Genomic DNA, 19,238 nt, shown 5'->3' on the forward strand with positions numbered 1-19,238 from the left:
CTAAAGGTCTGAATAATCATGTAATTAAGCTATTTCTGTTTTTGATTTTTAATAAATTACAACCACCTTTAATCCATTTTAGAATAACAAACAAAAACAAAACGTGGAAAAAGTGGGAATACTTCCTGAATGCACCGTAATATGTAGAGGGTGAATTTCTATTTATCAAGTGGTTGTCATGGATTCTGTTTATTTCAACATACAATAGACACTGAACAAAAATATAAACGCAACATGTTTCATATGTTAAAATAAAAGATACCAGGAATGTTCCATACGCTCAAAAAAGCTTTTTATCTCTAAAATATTGTGCACAAATTTTGTTTATATCCCTGTTAGTGAACATTTCTCCTTTTCCCAAGACAATCCATCCACCTGATAGGTGTGGCATATCAAGAAGCTTATTAAACAGCATGATCATTACACAGGTGCACCTTGTGCTGGGGGCAATACAAGTCCACTCTAAAATGTGCATTTTCTTTACACAACACAATGCCACAGATGTCTCAACTTTTGAGGGAGCATGCAATTGGCATGCTGACTGCAGGAAAAGTCCACCAGAGCTGTTGCCAGATAATTGAATTTTCATTTCTCTACCATAAGCCGCCTCTAACATCGGTTTAGAGACGTCATGTAACCACGCCAGCCCAGGATCTCCACATTCTTCTTCTTCACCTGCGGGATCATCTGAGACCAGCCACCAGGACAGCTGATGAAAATATGAATTTCTGCACAAACTGTCAGAAACCGTCTCAGGGCTGTTGTCAGAGAATGTATTGTTCATTTCTCTACCATAAGCCGCCTTCAACGTCATTGTAGAGAAGTTGTCAGTACATCCAACCGGCCTCACAACCACAGATCATGTGTATGGCGTCGTGTGGGTGAGCGGTTTGCATTAGCAAGCCCCATGGTGGCGGTGGGGTTATGGTATGGACAGGCATAAGCTAAGGATAACGAACACAACTGCATTTTATCTATGGTCATTTGAATATACAGAGATACTATAATGAGATCCTGAGGCCCATTGTGAGGCCCATTTCTTTTTTAAGGTATCTGTGACCAACAGATACATATCTGTATTCCCAGTCCATGTGAAATCCATAGATTAGGGCCTTAATTTATTTATTTAAATTGACTGATTTCCTCATATGAACTGTAACTCTGTAAAATCTTTGAAATCGGAAATTGTTGCGTTTATATTTATTTGAAGTATAATACTCTATTCATACTCTCTCTCTCTCTCTCTCTCTCTCTCTCTCTCTCTCTCTCTCTCTCTCTCTCTCTCTCTCTCTCCGTCCTTCCCTCCATCGCTCTCTCCCTCTCTCTCAATTTTTCAATTCAATTTGCTTTATTGGCATGACGTAACAGTGTACATATTGCCAAAGCTCTCTCTCTCTCTCTCTCTCTCTCCAGGGTTGGAGGGGTGACCCCTCGTGGCATAGCCAGAGGCTGCTGTGTTCCTCCGCCACTCCAGAAGGTGAGTGTTTTACTAACCACCGTCTGGTTAATGTGGTGTGGTGCTGACAGCTGTGTCGTAATATATTTTTCAGTCAGCAAGAGGTGTCAATGTGGAACTTTGAGTTGGTGCTCAGTTCGACTGGGGTAGAACGTCAGTTCTCCGGCCTCCACTCAAAGGTAGAGAGGAGTAGAGCGTCAGGCCTCTAGTCAAAGGTAGAGAGGAGTAGAGCGTCAGGCCTCCGGTCAAAGGTAGAGAGGGGTAGAGTGTCAGGCCTCCGGTCAAAGGTAGAGAGGGGTAGAGTGTCAGGCCTCCAGTCAAAGGTAGAGAGGGGTAGAGCGTCAGGCCTCTAGTCAAAGGTAGAGAGGAGTAGAGCGTCAGGCCTCCAGTCAAAGGTAGAGAGGGGTAGAGCGTCAGGCCTCCAGTCAAAGGTAGAGAGGGGTAGAGCGTCAGGCCTCCAGTCAAAGGTAGAGAGGGGTAGAGTGTCAGGCCTCCAGTCAAAGGTAGAGAGGAGTAGAGCGTCAGGCCTCCGGTCAAAGGTAGAGAGGGGTAGAGCGTCAGGCCTCTAGTCAAAGGTAGAGAGGAGTAGAGCGTCAGGCCTCCGGTCAAAGGTAGAGAGGGGTAGAGCGTCAGGCCTCCGGTCAAAGGTAGAGAGGGGTAGAGTGTCAGGCCTCCAGTCAAAGGTAGAGAGGGGTAGAGCGTCAGGCCTCCAGTCAAAGGTAGAGAGGGGTAGAGCATCAGGCCTCCAGTCAAAGGTAGAGAGGGGTAGAGCGTCATGCCTCCAGTCAAAGGTAGAGAGGGGTAGAGCGTCAGGCCTCTAGTCAAAGGTAGAGAGGAGTAGAGCGTCAGGCCTCCAGTCAAAGGTAGAGAGGGGTAGAGTGTCAGGCCTCCACTGAAAGGTAGAGAGGAGTAGAGCGTCAGGCCTCTAGTCAAAGGTAGAGAGGGGTAGAGCGTCAGGCCTCTAGTCAAAGGTAGAGAGGGGTAGAGTGTCAGGCCTCTAGTCAAAGGTAGAGAGGGGTAGAGCGTCAGGCCTCTAGTCAAAGGTAGAGAGGGGTAGAACGTCAGGCCTTCAGTCAAAGGTAGAGAGGGGTAGAGCGTCAGGCCTCCAGTCAAAGGTAGAGAGGAGTAGAGTGTCAGGCCTCTAGTCAAAGGTATAGAGGGGTAGAGCGTCAGGCCTCCAGTCAAAGGTAGAGAGGGGTAGAGCGTCAGGCCTCCAGTCAAAGGTAGAGAGGAGTAGAGTGTCAGGCCTCTAGTCAAAGGTATAGAGGGGTAGAGCGTCAGGCCTCTAGTCAAAGGTAGAGAGGAGTAGAGCGTCAGGCCTCCAGTCAAAGGTATAGAGGGGTAGAGCGTCAGGCCTCTAGTCAAAGGTAGAGAGGAGTAGAGTGTCAGGCCTCTAGTCAAAGGTATAGAGGGGTAGAGCGTCAGGCCTCTAGTCAAAGGTAGAGAGGAGTAGAACGTCAGGCCTCTAGTCAAAGGTAGAGAGGGGTAGAGTGTCAGGCCTCTAGTCAAAGGTAGAGAGGGGTAGAGTGTCAGGCCTCTAGTCAAAGGTAGAGAGGGGTAGAGAGTCAGGCCTCTAGTCAAAGGTAGAGAGGGGTAGAGTGTCAGGCCTCTAGTCAAAGGTAGAGAGGGGTAGAGCGTCAGGCCTCCAGTCAAAGGTAGAGAGGAGTAGAGTGTCAGGCCTCTAGTCAAAGGTATAGAGGGGTAGAGCGTCAGGCCTTCAGTCAAAGGTAGAGAGGGGTAGAGAGTCAGGCCTCCTTTGTGCTAAGACACCTTCTCTGTCAGCCCCAGACACCTTCTCTGTCAGCTCTGGAGAGACAGACACTAGTTTGGAGCTAAGAGCACAGTAGTCTCTCTCTCTCTCTCAGCCATCAGACAGCAGTCATTGTGAAGGAGAAGCTGGCATCTGTTTTGTGGATAACTGACAGGGGAGGGAGGGAGGGAGGGAGAGAAGGAGGGAGAGAAGGAGGGAGAGAAGGAGGGAGGGAGAGAGAGAGAATTGCAGTCAGAATTGAATGTTGATTGCGGTCAGAGCAGAAGTGGATTTTAATAGCTTAGCCATTATCGCACCATGAAAGGGAAGTACAGACAGGGAGACAGGCACATGGCAGCAGGGAGAGCCACATGCATACAAGCGGGGACTCGTACCACCTCATATACTAATGGACTCATACTAAGGGACTCATACCACCTCATACTAAAGGACTCATACTAAGGACTCATACCATCTTAAACTAAGGGACTCATACCACCTCATACTAAGGACTCATACCACCTCATACTAAAGGACTCATACTAGGGACTCATACCACATCATACTAAGGAACTCATACTAAGGACTCATACCATCTTAAACTAAGGGACTCATACCACCTCATACTAAGGGACTCATACCACCTCATACTAAAGGACTCATACTAAGGACTCATACCATCTTAAACTAAGGGACTCATACCACCTCATACTAAGGACTCATACCACCTCATACTAAAGGACTCATACTAGGGACTCATACTAAGGGACTCATACCACATCATACTAAGGAACTCATACTAAGGACTCATACTAGGGACTCATACCACCTCATACTAAGGGACTCATACTAAGGGACTCATACCACATCATACTAAGGAACTCATACTAAGGACTCATACTATCTTAAACTAAGGGACTCATACCACCTCATACTAAGGACTCATACCACCTCATACTAAGGGACTCATACCACCTCATACTAGGGACTCATACCACCTAAAACTAGGGACTCATACCACCTCATACTAGGGACTCATACCACCTCATACTAAGGACTCATACCACCTCATACTAGGGACTCATACCACCTCATACTAGGGACTCATACCACCTCATACTAGGGACTCATACCACCTCATACTAGGGACTCATACCACCTCATACTAAGGACTCATACCACCTCATACTAAAGGACTCATACTAGGGACTCATACCACATCATACTAAGGAACTCATACTAAGGACTCATACCATCTTAAACTAAGGGACTCATACCACCTCATACTAAGGACTCATACCACCTCATACTAAGGGACTCATACTAAGGACTCATACCATCTTAAACTAAGGGACTCATACCACCTCATACTAAGGACTCATACCACCTCATACTAAAGGACTCATACTAAGGGACTCATACCACATCATACTAAGGAACTCATACTAAGGACTCATACTAGGGACTCATACCACCTCATACTAAGGGACTCATACTAAGGGACTCATACCACATCATACTAAGGAACTCATACTAAGGACTCATACTATCTTAAACTAAGGGACTCATACCACCTCATACTAAGGACTCATACCACCTCATACTAAGGGACTCATACCACCTCATACTAGGGACTCATACCACCTAAAACTAGGGACTCATACCACCTCATACTAGGGACTCATACCACCTCATACTAAGGACTCATACCACCTCATACTAGGGACTCATACCACCTCATACTAAGGACTCATACCACCTCATACTAGGGACTCATACCACCTCATACTAGGGACTCATACCACCTCATACTAGGGACTCATACCACCTCATACTAAGGGACTCATACCACCTCATACTAAGGGACTCATACCACCTAAAACTAGGGACTCATACCACCTGGTTTAGCGTCGTCTGGTTTAGCGTCGTCTGGTTTAGCGTCGTCTGGTTTAGCGTCGTCTGGTTTAGCGTCGTCTGGTTTAGCGTCGTCTGGTTTAGCGTCGTCTGGTTTAGTGTCGTCTGGTCTCATGTTGTCTGGTTTAGCGTCGTCTGGTTTAGCGTCGTCTGGTTTAGCGTCGTCTGGTTTAGCGTCGTCTGGTTTAGCGTCGTCTGGTTTAGCGTCGTCTGGTTTAGCGTCGTCTGGTTTAGCGTCGTCTGGTTTAGCGTCGTCTGGTTTAGCGTCGTCTGGTTTAGCGTCGTCTGGTTTAGCGTCGTCTGGTTTAGCGTCGTCTGGTTTAGCGTCGTCTGGTTTAGTGTCGTCTGGTCTCATGTTGTCTGGTTTAGCGTTGTCTGGTTTAGCGTCGTCTGGTTTAGCGTCGTCTGGTTTAGCGTCGTCTGGTTTAGCGTCGTCTGGTTTAGCGTCGTCTGGTTTAGCGTCGTCTGGTTTAGCGTCGTCTGGTTTAGCGTCGTCTGGTTTAGCGTCGTCTGGTTTAGCGTCGTCTGGTTTAGCGTCGTCTGGTTTAGCGTCGTCTGGTTTAGCGTCATCTGGTTTAGCGTCGTCTGGTTTAGCGTCGTCTGGTTTAGCGTCGTCTGGTTTAGCGTCGTCTGGTTTAGCGTCGTCTGGTTTAGTGTCGTCTGGTCTCATGTTGTCTGGTTTAGTGTCGTCTGGTTAAGCGTCGTCTGGTTTAGCGTCGTCTGGTTTAGCGTCGTCTGGTTTAGCGTCGTCTGGTTTAGCGTCGTCTGGTTTAGCGTCGTCTGGTTTAGCGTCGTCTGGTTAAGCGTCGTCTGGTTTAGCGTCGTCTGGTTTAGCGTCGTCTGGTTTAGCGTCGTCTGGTTTAGCGTCGTCTGGTTTAGCGTCGTCTGGTTTAGCGTCGTCTGGTGTCATGTTGTCTGGTTTAGTGTCGTCTGGTTTAGCGTCGTCTGGTTTAGCGTCGTCTGGTTTAGCGTCGTCTGGTTTAGCGTCGTCTGGTTTAGCGTCGTCTGGTTTAGCGTCGTCTGGTTTAGCGTCGTCTGGTTTAGCGTCGTCTGGTTTAGTGTCGTCTGGTCTCATGTTGTCTGGTTTAGTGTCGTCTGGTTAAGTGTCGTCTGGTTTAGCGTCGTCTGGTTTAGCGTCGTCTGGTTTAGCGTCGTCTGGTGTCATGTTGTCTGGTTTAGTGTCGTCTGGTGTCATGTTGTCTGGTTTAGTGTTGTCTGGTTTAGTGTCGTCTGGTTTAGTGTCGTCTGGTTTAGTGTCGTCTGGTTTAGCGTCGTCTGGTTTAGCGTCGTCTGGTTTAGCGTCGTCTGGTTTAGCGTCGTCTGGTTTAGCATCGTCTGGTGTCATGTTGTCTGGTTTAGAGTCGTCTGGTTTAGCGTCGTCTGGTTTAGTGTCGTCTGGTTTAGCGTCGTCTGGTTTAGCGTCGTCTGGTTTAGCGTCGTCTGGTTTCAGCGTCGTCTGGTTTAGCGTCGTCTGGTTTAGCGTCGTCTGGTTTAGCGTCGTCTGGTTTAGCGTCGTCTGGTTTAGCGTCGTCTGGTTTAGCGTCGTCTGGTTTAGCGTCGTCTGGTTTAGCGTCGTCTGGTTTAGCGTCGTCTGGTGTCATGTCGTCTGGTTTAGCGTCGTCTGGTTTAGCGTCGTCTGGTTTAGCGTCGTCTGGTTTAGCGTCGTCTGGTTTAGCGTCGTCTGGTTTAGCGTCGTCTGGTTTAGCGTCGTCTGGTTTAGCGTCGTCTGGTTTAGCGTCGTCTGGGTCGTCTGGTTTAGCGTCGTCTGGTTTAGCGTTGTCTGGTTTAGCGTCGTCTGGTTTAGCGTCGTCTGGTTTAGCGTCGTCTGGTTTAGCGTCGTCTGGTTTAGCGTCGTCTGGTTTAGCGTCGTCTCGTTTAGTGTCGTCTGGTTTAGCGTCGTCTGGTTTAGCGTCGTCTGGTTTAGCGTCGTCTGGTTTAGCGTCGTCTGGTTTAGCGTCGTCTGGTTTAGCGTCGTCTGGTTTAGCGTCGTCTGGTTTAGCGTCGTCTGGTTTCGCGTCGTCTGGTTTCGTGTCGTCTGGTTTAGCGTCGTCTGGTTTAGCGTCGTCTGGTTTAGCGTCGTCTGGTTTAGCGTCGTCTGGTTTAGCGTCGTCTGGTTTAGCGTCGTCTGGTTTAGCGTCGTCTGGTTTAGCGTCGTCTGGTTTCGCGTCTTCTGGTTTCGCGTCGTCTGGTTTCGCGTCGTCTGGTTTCGCGTCGTCTGGTTTAGCGTCGTCTGGTTTAGCGTCGTCTGGTTTAGCGTCGTCTGGTTTAGCGTCGTCTGGTTTAGCGTCGTCTGGTTTAGCGTCGTCTGGTTTAGCGTCGTCTGGTTTAGCGTCGTCTGGTTTAGCGTCGTCTGGTTTAGCGTCGTCTGGTGTCATGTTGTCTGGTTTAGAGTCGTCTGGTTTAGCGTCGTCTGGTTTAGCGTCGTCTGGTTTAGCGTCGTCTGGTTTAGCGTCGTCTGGTTTAGCGTCGTCGGGTTTAGCGTCGTCTGGTTTAGCGTCGTCTGGTTTAGCGTCGTCTGGTTTAGCGTCGTCTGGTTTAGCGTCGTCTGGTTTAGCGTCGTCTGGTTTAGCGTCGTCTGGTTTCGCGTCGTCTGGTTTAGCGTCGTCTGGTTTAGCGTCGTCTGGTTTCGCGTCGTCTGGTTTAGCGTCGTCTGGTTTAGCGTCGTCTGGTTTAGCGTCGTCTGGTTTAGCGTCGTCTGGTTTAGCGTCGTCTGGTTTAGCGTCGTCTGGTTTAGCGTCGTCTGGTTTAGTGTCGTCTGGTCTCATGTTGTCTGGTTTAGCGTTGTCTGGTTTAGCGTCGTCTGGTTTAGCGTCGTCTGGTTTAGCGTCGTCTGGTTTAGCGTCGTCTGGTTTAGCGTCGTCTGGTTTAGCGTCGTCTGGTTTAGCGTCGTCTGGTTTAGCGTCGTCTGGTTTAGCGTCGTCTGGTTTAGCGTCGTCTGGTTTAGCGTCGTCTGGTTTAGCGTCGTCTGGTTTAGCGTCATCTGGTTTAGCGTCGTCTGGTTTAGCGTCGTCTGGTTTAGCGTCGTCTGGTTTAGCGTCGTCTGGTTTAGCGTCGTCTGGTTTAGTGTCGTCTGGTCTCATGTTGTCTGGTTTAGTGTCGTCTGGTTAAGCGTCGTCTGGTTTAGCGTCGTCTGGTTTAGCGTCGTCTGGTTTAGCGTCGTCTGGTTTAGCGTCGTCTGGTTTAGCGTCGTCTGGTTTAGCGTCGTCTGGTTAAGCGTCGTCTGGTTTAGCGTCGTCTGGTTTAGCGTCGTCTGGTTTAGCGTCGTCTGGTTTAGCGTCGTCTGGTTTAGCGTCGTCTGGTTTAGCGTCGTCTGGTGTCATGTTGTCTGGTTTAGTGTCGTCTGGTTTAGCGTCGTCTGGTTTAGCGTCGTCTGGTTTAGCGTCGTCTGGTTTAGCGTCGTCTGGTTTAGCGTCGTCTGGTTTAGCGTCGTCTGGTTTAGCGTCGTCTGGTTTAGCGTCGTCTGGTTTAGTGTCGTCTGGTCTCATGTTGTCTGGTTTAGTGTCGTCTGGTTAAGTGTCGTCTGGTTTAGCGTCGTCTGGTTTAGCGTCGTCTGGTTTAGCGTCGTCTGGTGTCATGTTGTCTGGTTTAGTGTCGTCTGGTGTCATGTTGTCTGGTTTAGTGTTGTCTGGTTTAGTGTCGTCTGGTTTAGTGTCGTCTGGTTTAGTGTCGTCTGGTTTAGCGTCGTCTGGTTTAGCGTCGTCTGGTTTAGCGTCGTCTGGTTTAGCGTCGTCTGGTTTAGCATCGTCTGGTGTCATGTTGTCTGGTTTAGAGTCGTCTGGTTTAGCGTCGTCTGGTTTAGTGTCGTCTGGTTTAGCGTCGTCTGGTTTAGCGTCGTCTGGTTTAGCGTCGTCTGGTTTAGCGTCGTCTGGTTTAGCGTCGTCTGGTTTAGCGTCGTCTGGTTTAGCGTCGTCTGGTTTAGCGTCGTCTGGTTTAGCGTCGTCTGGTTTAGCGTCGTCTGGTTTAGCGTCGTCTGGTTTAGCGTCGTCTGGTTTAGCGTCGTCTGGTGTCATGTCGTCTGGTTTAGCGTCGTCTGGTTTAGCGTCGTCTGGTTTAGCGTCGTCTGGTTTAGCGTCGTCTGGTTTAGCGTCGTCTGGTTTAGCGTCGTCTGGTTTAGCGTCGTCTGGTTTAGCGTCGTCTGGTTTAGCGTCGTCTGGGTCGTCTGGTTTAGCGTCGTCTGGTTTAGCGTTGTCTGGTTTAGCGTCGTCTGGTTTAGCGTCGTCTGGTTTAGCGTCGTCTGGTTTAGCGTCGTCTGGTTTAGCGTCGTCTGGTTTAGCGTCGTCTCGTTTAGTGTCGTCTGGTTTAGCGTCGTCTGGTTTAGCGTCGTCTGGTTTAGCGTCGTCTGGTTTAGCGTCGTCTGGTTTAGCGTCGTCTGGTTTAGCGTCGTCTGGTTTAGCGTCGTCTGGTTTAGCGTCGTCTGGTTTCGCGTCGTCTGGTTTCGTGTCGTCTGGTTTAGCGTCGTCTGGTTTAGCGTCGTCTGGTTTAGCGTCGTCTGGTTTAGCGTCGTCTGGTTTAGCGTCGTCTGGTTTAGCGTCGTCTGGTTTAGCGTCGTCTGGTTTAGCGTCGTCTGGTTTCGCGTCTTCTGGTTTCGCGTCGTCTGGTTTCGCGTCGTCTGGTTTCGCGTCGTCTGGTTTAGCGTCGTCTGGTTTAGCGTCGTCTGGTTTAGCGTCGTCTGGTTTAGCGTCGTCTGGTTTAGCGTCGTCTGGTTTAGCGTCGTCTGGTTTAGCGTCGTCTGGTTTAGCGTCGTCTGGTTTAGCGTCGTCTGGTTTAGCGTCGTCTGGTGTCATGTTGTCTGGTTTAGAGTCGTCTGGTTTAGCGTCGTCTGGTTTAGCGTCGTCTGGTTTAGCGTCGTCTGGTTTAGCGTCGTCTGGTTTAGCGTCGTCGGGTTTAGCGTCGTCTGGTTTAGCGTCGTCTGGTTTAGCGTCGTCTGGTTTAGCGTCGTCTGGTTTAGCGTCGTCTGGTTTAGCGTCGTCTGGTTTAGCGTCGTCTGGTTTCGCGTCGTCTGGTTTAGCGTCGTCTGGTTTAGCGTCGTCTGGTTTAGCGTCGTCTGGTTTAGCGTCGTCTGGTTTAGCGTCGTCTGGTTTAGCGTCGTCTGGTTTCGCGTCGTCTGGTTTCGCGTCGTCTGGTTTCGCGTCGTCTGGTTTCGCGTCGTCTGGTTTCGCGTCGTCTGGTTTAGCGTCGTCTGGTTTAGCGTCCTCTGGTTTAGCGTCGTCTGGTTTAGCGTCCTCTGGTTTAGCGTCCTCTGGTTTAGCGTCCTCTGGTTTAGCGTCGTCTGGTTTAGTGTCGTCTGGTGTCATGTCGTCTGGTTTAGCGTCGTCTGGTTTAGCGTCGTCTGGTTTAGCGTCGTCTGGTTTAGCGTCGTCTGGTTTAGCGTCCTCTGGTTTAGCGTCCTCTGGTTTAGCGTCCTCTGGTTTAGCGTCCTCTGGTTTAGTGTCGTCTGGTGTCATGTCGTCTGGTTTAGCGTCGTCTGGTTTAGCGTCGTCTGGTTTAGCGTCGTCTGGTTTAGCGTCGTCTGGTTTAGCGTCGTCTGGTTTAGCGTCGTCTGGTTTAGCGTCGTCTGGTTTAGCGTCGTCTGGGTCGTCTGGTTTAGCGTCGTCTGGTTTAGCGTCGTCTGGTTTAGCGTCGTCTGGTTTAGCGTCGTCTGGTTTCGCGTCGTCTGGTTTCGCGTCGTCTGGTTTCGCGTCGTCTGGTTTCGCGTCGTCTGGTTTCGCGTCGTCTGGTTTAGCGTCGTCTGGTTTAGCGTCGTCTGGTTTAGCGTCGTCTGGTTTAGCGTCCTCTGGTTTAGCGTCCTCTGGTTTAGCGTCGTCTGGTTTAGTGTCGTCTGGTGTCATGTCGTCTGGTTTAGCGTCGTCTGGTTTAGCGTCGTCTGGTTTAGCGTCGTCTGGTTTAGCGTCGTCTGGTTTAGCGTCCTCTGGTTTAGCGTCCTCTGGTTTAGCGTCCTCTGGTTTAGCGTCCTCTGGTTTAGTGTCGTCTGGTGTCATGTCGTCTGGTTTAGCGTCGTCTGGTTTAGCGTCGTCTGGTTTAGCGTCGTCTGGTTTAGCGTCGTCTGGTTTAGCGTCGTCTGGTTTAGCGTCGTCTGGTTTAGCGTCGTCTGGGTCGTCTGGTTTAGCGTCGTCTGGTTTAGTGTTGTCTGGTTTAGCGTCGTCTGGTTTAGCGTCGTCTGGTTTAGCGTCGTCTGTTTTAGCGTCGTCTGGTTTAGTGTCGTCTGGTTTAGTGTCGTCTGGTTTAGCGTCGTCTGGTTTAGCGTCGTCTGGTTTAGCGTCGTCTGGTTTAGCGTCGTCTGGTTTAGCGTCGTCTGGTTTAGCGTCGTCTGGTTTCGTGTCGTCTGGTTTAGCGTCGTCTGGTTTAGCGTCGTCTGGTTTAGCGTCGTCTGGTTTAGCGTCGTCTGGTTTAGCGTCGTCTGGTTTAGCGTCGTCTGGTTTAGCGTCGTCTGGTTTAGCGTCGTCTGGTTTCGCGTCGTCTGGTTTCGCGTCGTCTGGTTTCGCGTCGTCTGGTTTAGCGTCGTCTGGTTTAGCGTCGTCTGGTTTAGCGTCCTCTGGTTTAGCGTCGTCTGGTTTAGCGTCGTCTGGTTTAGCGTCCTCTGGTTTAGCGTCCTCTGGTTTAGCGTCCTCTGGTTTAGCGTCCTCTGGTTTAGTGTCGTCTGGTGTCATGTCGTCTGGTTTAGCGTCGTCTGGTTTAGCGTCGTCTGGTTTAGCGTCGTCTGGTTTAGCGTCGTCTGGTTTAGCGTCGTCTGGTTTAGCGTCGTCTGGTTTAGCGTCGTCTGGTTTAGCGTCGTCTGGGTCGTCTGGTTTAGCGTCGTCTGGTTTAGCGTCGTCTGGTTTAGCGTCGTCTGGTTTAGCGTCGTCTGGTTTCGCGTCGTCTGGTTTCGCGTCGTCTGGTTTCGCGTCGTCTGGTTTCGCGTCGTCTGGTTTCGCGTCGTCTGGTTTAGCGTCGTCTGGTTTAGCGTCGTCTGGTTTAGCGTCGTCTGGTTTAGCGTCCTCTGGTTTAGCGTCCTCTGGTTTAGCGTCGTCTGGTTTAGTGTCGTCTGGTGTCATGTCGTCTGGTTTAGCGTCGTCTGGTTTAGCGTCGTCTGGTTTAGCGTCGTCTGGTTTAGCGTCGTCTGGTTTAGCGTCCTCTGGTTTAGCGTCCTCTGGTTTAGCGTCCTCTGGTTTAGCGTCCTCTGGTTTAGTGTCGTCTGGTGTCATGTCGTCTGGTTTAGCGTCGTCTGGTTTAGCGTCGTCTGGTTTAGCGTCGTCTGGTTTAGCGTCGTCTGGTTTAGCGTCGTCTGGTTTAGCGTCGTCTGGTTTAGCGTCGTCTGGGTCGTCTGGTTTAGCGTCGTCTGGTTTAGTGTTGTCTGGTTTAGCGTCGTCTGGTTTAGCGTCGTCTGGTTTAGCGTCGTCTGTTTTAGCGTCGTCTGGTTTAGTGTCGTCTGGTTTAGCGTCCTCTGGTTTAGCGTCCTCTGGTTTAGCGTCCTCTGGTTTAGCGTCCTCTGGTTTAGCGTCGTCTGGTTTAGCGTCGTCTGGTGTCATGTCGTCTGGTTTAGCGTCGTCTGGTTTAGCGTCGTCTGGTTTAGCGTCGTCTGGTTTAGCGTCGTCTGGTTTAGCGTCGTCTGGTTTAGCGTCGTCTGGTTTAGCGTCGTCTGGTTTAGCGTCGTCTGGTTTAGCGTCGTCTGGTTTAGCGTCGTCTGGTTTAGCGTCGTCTGGTGTCATGTCGTCTGGTTTAGCGTCGTCTGGTTTAGCGTCGTCTGGTTTAGCGTCGTCTGGTTTAGCGTCGTCTGGTTTAGCGTCGTCTCGTTTAGCGTCGTCTGGTTTAGCGTCGTCTGGTTTAGCGTCGTCTGGTTTAGCGTCGTCTGGTTTCGCGTCGTCTGGTTTAGCGTCGTCTGGTTTAGCGTCGTCTGGTTTAGCGTCGTCTGGTTTCGCGTCGTCTGGTTTAGCGTCGTCTGGTTTAGCGTCGTCTGGTTTAGCGTCGTCTGGTTTAGCGTCGTCTGGTTTAGCGTCGTCTGGTTTCGCGTCTTCTGGTTTCGCGTCGTCTGGTTTCGCGTCGTCTGGTTTAGCGTCGTCTGGTTTAGCGTCGTCTCGTTTAGCGTCGTCTGGTTTAGCGTCGTCTGGTTTAGCGTCGTCTGGTTTAGCGTCGTCTGGTTTAGCGTCGTCTGGTTTAGCGTCGTCTGGTTTAGCGTCGTCTGGGTCGTCTGGTTTAGCGTCGTCTGGTTTAGCGTCGTCTGGTTTAGCGTCGTCTGGTTTCGCGTCGTCTGGTTTAGCGTCGTCTGGTTTAGCGTCGTCTGGTTTAGCGTCGTCTGGTTTAGCGTCCTCTGGTTTAGCGTCCTCTGGTTTAGCGTCCTCTGGTTTAGTGTCGTCTGGTGTCATGTCGTCTGGTTTAGCGTCGTCTGGTTTAGCGTCGTCTGGTTTAGCGTCGTCTGGTTTAGCGTCGTCTGGTTTAGCGTCGTCTGGGTCGTCTGGTTTAGCGTCGTCTGGTTTCGCGTCTTCTGGTTTCGCGTCGTCTGGTTTCGCGTCGTCTGGTTTAGCGTCGTCTGGTTTAGCGTCGTCTGGTTTAGCGTCGTCTGGTTTAGCGTCCTCTGGTTTAGCGTCCTCTGGTTTAGCGTCCTCTGGTTTAGTGTCGTCTGGTGTCATGTCGTCTGGTTTAGCGTCGTCTGGTTTAGCGTTGTCTGGTTTAGCGTCGTCTGGTTTAGCGTCGTCTGGTTTAGCGTCGTCTGGTTTAGCGTCGTCTGGTGTCATGTCGTCTGGTTTAGCGTCGTCTGGTTTAGCGTCGTCTGGTTTAGCGTCGTCTGGTTTAGCGTCGTCTGGTTTAGCGTCGTCTGGTTTAGCGTCGTCTCGTTTAGCGTCGTCTGGTTTAGCGTCGTCTGGTTTAGCGTCGTCTGGTTTAGCGTCGTCTGGTTTCGCGTCGTCTGGTTTAGCGTCGTCTGGTTTAGCGTCGTCTGGTTTAGCGTCGTCTGGTTTAGCGTCGTCTGGTTTAGCGTCGTCTGGTTTCGCGTCTTCTGGTTTCGCGTCGTCTGGTTTCGCGTCGTCTGGTTTAGCGTCGTCTGGTTTAGCGTCGTCTGGTTTAGCGTCCTCTGGTTTAGCGTCCTCTGGTTTAGCGTCGTCTGGTGTCATGTCGTCTGGTTTAGCGTCGTCTGGTTTAGCGTCGTCTGGTTTCGCGTCGTCTGGTTTCGCGTCGTCTGGTTTAGCGTCGTCTGGTTTAGCGTCCTCTGGTTTAGCGTCCTCTGGTTTAGCGTCGTCTGGTTTAGCGTCGTCTGGTTTAGCGTCCTCTGGTTTAGTGTCGTCTGGTGTCATGTCGTCTGGTTTAGCGTCGTCTGGTTTAGCGTCGTCTGGTTTAGCGTCGTCTGGGTCGTCTGGTTTAGCGTCGTCTGGTTTAGCGTCGTCTGGTTTAGCGTCGTCTGGTTTAGCGTCGTCTGGTTTCGCGTCGTCTGGTTTCGCGTCGTCTGGTTTAGCGTCGTCTGGTTTAGCGTCGTCTGGTTTAGCGTCGTCTGGTTTCGCGTCGTCTGGTTTAGCGTCGTCTGGTTTAGCGTCGTCTGGTTTAGCGTCGTCTGGTTTAGCGTCGTCTGGTTTCGCGTCGTCTGGTTTAGCGTCGTCTGGTTTAGCGTCGTCTGGTTTAGCGTCCTCTGGTTTAGCGTCGTCTGGTTTAGCGTCGTCTGGTTTAGCGTCGTCTGGTTTAGCGTCCTCTGGTTTAGCGTCCTCTGGTTTAGCGTCCTCTGGTTTAGCGTCCTCTGGTTTAGCGTCGTCTGGTTTAGCGTCGTCTGGTGTCATGTCGTCTGGTTTAGCGTCGTCTGGTTTAGCGTCGTCTGGTTTAGCGTCCTCTGGTTTAGCGTCCTCTGGTTTAGCGTCCTCTGGTTTAGCGTCCTCTGGTTTAGTGTCGTCTGGTGTCATGTCGTCTGGTTTAGCGTCGTCTGGTTTAGCGTCGTCTGGTTTAGCGTCGTCTGGTTTAGCGTCGTCTGGTTTAGCGTCGTCTGGTTTAGCGTCGTCTGGGTCGTCTGGTTTAGCGTCGTCTGGTTTCGCGTCTTCTGGTTTCGCGTCGTCTGGTTTCGCGTCGTCTGGTTTAGCGTCGTCTGGTTTAGCGTCGTCTGGTTTAGCGTCCTCTGGTTTAGCGTCCTCTGGTTTAGCGTCCTCTGGTTTAGTGTCGTCTGGTGTCATGTCGTCTGGTTTAGCGTCGTCTGGTTTAGCGTCGTCTGGTTTAGCGTCGTCTGGTTTAGCGTCGTCTGGTTTAGCGTCGTCTGGGTCGTCTGGTTTAGCGTCGTCTGGTTTAGCGTCGTCTGGTTTAGCGTCGTCTGGTTTAGCGTCGTCTGGTTTAGCGTCGTCTGGTTTCGCGTCGTCTGGTTTCGCGTCGTCTGGTTTAGCGTCGTCTGGTTTAGCGTCGTCTGGTTTAGCGTCGTCTGGTTTCGCGTCGTCTGGTTTCGCGTCGTCTGGTTTCGCGTCGTCTGGTTTAGCGTCGTCTGGTTTAGCGTCGTCTGGTTTAGCGTCGTCTGGTTTAGCGTCCTCTGGTTTAGCGTCCTCTGGTTTAGCGTCCTCTGGTTTAGCGTCGTCTGGTTTAGCGTCGTCTGGTTTAGCGTCGTCTGGTGTCATGTCGTCTGGTTTAGCGTCGTCTGGTTTAGCGTCGTCTGGTTTAGCGTCCTCTGGTTTAGCGTCCTCTGGTTTAGCGTCCTCTGGTTTAGCGTCGTCTGGTTTAGCGTCGTCTGGTGTCATGTCGTCTGGTTTAGCGTCGTCTGGTTTAGCGTCGTCTGGTTTAGCGTCGTCTGGTTTAGCGTCGTCTGGGTCGTCTGGTTTAGCGTCGTCTGGTTTAGTGTTGTCTGGTTTAGCGTCGTCTGGTTTAGCGTCGTCTGGTTTAGCGTCGTCTGGTTTAGCGTCGTCTGGTTTAGCGTCCTCTGGTTTAGCGTCCTCTGGTTTAGCGTCCTCTGGTTTAGCGTCCTCTGGTTTAGCGTCGTCTGGTTTAGCGTCGTCTGGTGTCACGTCGTCTGGTTTAGCGTCGTCTGGTTTAGCGTCGTCTGGTTTAGCGTCGTCTGGTTTAGCGTCGTCTGGTTTAGCGTCCTCTGGTTTAGCGTCCTCTGGTTTAGCGTCCTCTGGTTTAGCGTCGTCTGGTTTAGCGTCGTCTGGTGTCATGTCGTCTGGTTTAGCGTCGTCTGGTTTAGCGTCGTCTGGTTTAGCGTCGTCTGGTTTAGCGTCGTCTGGTTTAGCGTCGTCTGGTTTCGCGTCGTCTGGTTTCGCGTCGTCTGGTTTAGCGTCGTCTGGTTTAGCGTCGTCTGGTTTAGCGTCGTCTGGTTTAGCGTCGTCTGGTTTCGCGTCGTCTGGTTTAGCGTCGTCTGGTTTAGCGTCGTCTGGTTTAGCGTCGTCTGGTTTAGCGTCGTCTGGTTTAGCGTCGTCTGGTTTCGCGTCGTCTGGTTTCGCGTCGTCTGGTTTCGCGTCGTCTGGTTTAGCGTCGTCTGGTTTAGCGTCGTCTGGTTTAGCGTCCTCTGGTTTAGCGTCCTCTGGTTTAGCGTCCTCTGGTTTAGCGTCGTCTGGTGTCATGTCGTCTGGTTTAGCGTCGTCTGGTTTAGCGTCGTCTGGTTTAGCGTCGTCTGGTTTCGCGTCTTCTGGTTTCGCGTCGTCTGGTTTCGCGTCGTCTGGTTTCGCGTCGTCTGGTTTAGCGTCGTCTGGTTTAGCGTCGTCTGGTTTAGCGTCCTCTGGTTTAGCGTCCTCTGGTTTAGCGTCGTCTGGTTTAGCGTCGTCTGGTTTAGCGTCGTCTGGTTTAGCGTCGTCTGGTTTAGCGTCGTCTGGTTTAGCGTCGTCTGGTTTAGCGTCGTCTGGTTTAGCGTCGTCTGGGTCGTCTGGTTTAGCGTCGTCTGGTTTAGCGTCGTCTGGTTTAGCGTCGTCTGGTTTAGCGTCGTCTGGTTTAGCGTCGTCTGGTTTCGCGTCGTCTGGTTTAGCGTCGTCTGGTTTAGCGTCGTCTGGTTTAGCGTCGTCTGGTTTAGCGTCGTCTGGTTTCGCGTCGTCTGGTTTAGCGTCGTCTGGTTTAGCGTCGTCTGGTTTCGCGTCGTCTGGTTTCGCGTCGTCTGGTTTCGCGTCGTCTGGTTTAGCGTCGTCTGGTTTAGCGTCCTCTGGTTTAGCGTCCTCTGGTTTAGCGTCCTCTGGTTTAGCGTCCTCTGGTTTAGCGTCGTCTGGTTTAGCGTCGTCTGGTGTCATGTCGTCTGGTTTAGCGTCGTCTGGTTTAGCGTCGTCTGGTTTAGCGTCGTCTGGTTTAGCGTCCTCTGGTTTAGCGTCCTCTGGTTTAGCGTCCTCTGGTTTAGCGTCGTCTGGTTTAGTGTCGTCTGGTGTCATGTCGTCTGGTTTAGCGTCGTCTGGTTTAGCGTCGTCTGGTTTAGCGTCGTCTGGTTTAGCGTCGTCTGGTTTAGCGTCGTCTGGTTTAGCGTCGTCTGGGTCGTCTGGTTTAGCGTCGTCTGGTTTAGCGTCGTCTGGTTTAGCGTCGTCTGGTTTAGCGTCGTCTGGTTTAGCGTCGTCTGGTTTAGCGTCGTCTGGTTTAGCGTCCTCTGGTTTAGCGTCCTCTGGTTTAGCGTCCTCTGGTTTAGCGTCCTCTGGTTTAGCGTCGTCTGGTTTAGCGTCGTCTGGTGTCATGTCGTCTGGTTTAGCGTCGTCTGGTTTAGCGTCGTCTGGTTTAGCGTCCTCTGGTTTAGCGTCCTCTGGTTTAGCGTCCTCTGGTTTAGCGTCCTCTGGTTTAGTGTCGTCTGGTGTCATGTCGTCTGGTTTAGCGTCGTCTGGTTTAGCGTCGTCTGGTTTAGCGTCGTCTGGTTTAGCGTCGTCTGGGTCGTCTGGTTTAGCGTCGTCTGGTTTCGCGTCTTCTGGTTTCGCGTCGTCTGGTTTCGCGTCGTCTGGTTTAGCGTCGTCTGGTTTAGCGTCGTCTGGTTTAGCGTCCTCTGGTTTAGCGTCCTCTGGTTTAGCGTCCTCTGGTTTAGTGTCGTCTGGTGTCATGTCGTCTGGTTTAGCGTCGTCTGGTTTAGCGTCGTCTGGTTTAGCGTCGTCTGGTTTAGCGTCGTCTGGTTTAGCGTCGTCTGGGTCGTCTGGTTTAGCGTCGTCTGGTTTAGCGTCGTCTGGTTTAGCGTCGTCTGGTTTAGCGTCGTCTGGTTTCGCGTCGTCTGGTTTCGCGTCGTCTGGTTTAGCGTCGTCTGGTTTAGCGTCGTCTGGTTTAGCGTCGTCTGGTTTCGCGTCGTCTGGTTTCGCGTCGTCTGGTTTCGCGTCGTCTGGTTTAGCGTCGTCTGGTTTAGCGTCGTCTGGTTTAGCGTCCTCTGGTTTAGCGTCCTCTGGTTTAGCGTCCTCTGGTTTAGCGTCGTCTGGTTTAGCGTCGTCTGGTTTAGCGTCGTCTGGTGTCATGTCGTCTGGTTTAGCGTCGTCTGGTTTAGCGTCGTCTGGTTTAGCGTCGTCTGGTTTAGCGTCCTCTGGTTTAGCGTCCTCTGGTTTAGCGTCCTCTGGTTTAGCGTCGTCTGGTTTAGCGTCGTCTGGTGTCATGTCGTCTGGTTTAGCGTCGTCTGGTTTAGCGTCGTCTGGTTTAGCGTCGTCTGGTTTAGCGTCGTCTGGGTCGTCTGGTTTAGCGTCGTCTGGTTTAGCGTCGTCTGGTTTAGCGTCGTCTGGTTTAGCGTCGTCTGGTTTAGCGTCGTCTGGTTTAGCGTCGTCTGGTTTAGCGTCCTCTGGTTTAGCGTCCTCTGGTTTAGCGTCCTCTGGTTTAGCGTCGTCTGGTGTCACGTCGTCTGGTTTAGCGTCGTCTGGTTTAGCGTCGTCTGGTTTAGCGTCGTCTGGTTTCGCGTCCTCTGGTTTAGCGTCCTCTGGTTTAGCGTCCTCTGGTTTAGCGTCGTCTGGTTTAGCGTCGTCTGGTTTAGCGTCGTCTGGTTTAGCGTCGTCTGGTTTAGCGTCGTCTGGTTTCGCGTCGTCTGGTTTCGCGTCGTCTGGTTTAGCGTCGTCTGGTTTAGCGTCGTCTGGTTTAGCGTCGTCTGGTTTAGCGTCGTCTGGTTTAGCGTCGTCTGGTTTCGCGTCTTCTGGTTTCGCGTCGTCTGGTTTCGCGTCGTCTGGTTTCGCGTCGTCTGGTTTAGCGTCGTCTGGTTTAGCGTCGTCTGGTTTAGCGTCCTCTGGTTTAGCGTCCTCTGGTTTAGCGTCGTCTGGTTTAGCGTCG

The 19,238-nt window shown here is 51.7% G+C and overlaps 1 protein-coding gene across 1 annotated transcript in view; it reads left to right on the plus strand.

Annotated features, from left to right (window-relative positions):
- The window catches only part of LOC139580328 (calcium uniporter protein, mitochondrial-like), a 518,594-nt gene that overhangs the window by 459,575 nt on the left and 39,781 nt on the right, over positions 1 to 19,238 (plus strand). The window contains exon 3 of the mRNA XM_071408881.1: positions 1,414 to 1,477. Within this exon, the coding sequence (XP_071264982.1) occupies positions 1,414 to 1,477 (64 nt within the window). The remainder of the gene's footprint in view (positions 1 to 1,413; positions 1,478 to 19,238) is intronic.

Source organism: Salvelinus alpinus, chromosome 7, assembly GCF_045679555.1.
Source record: "Salvelinus alpinus chromosome 7, SLU_Salpinus.1, whole genome shotgun sequence".
Classification (NCBI taxonomy): domain Eukaryota; kingdom Metazoa; phylum Chordata; class Actinopteri; order Salmoniformes; family Salmonidae; genus Salvelinus; species Salvelinus alpinus.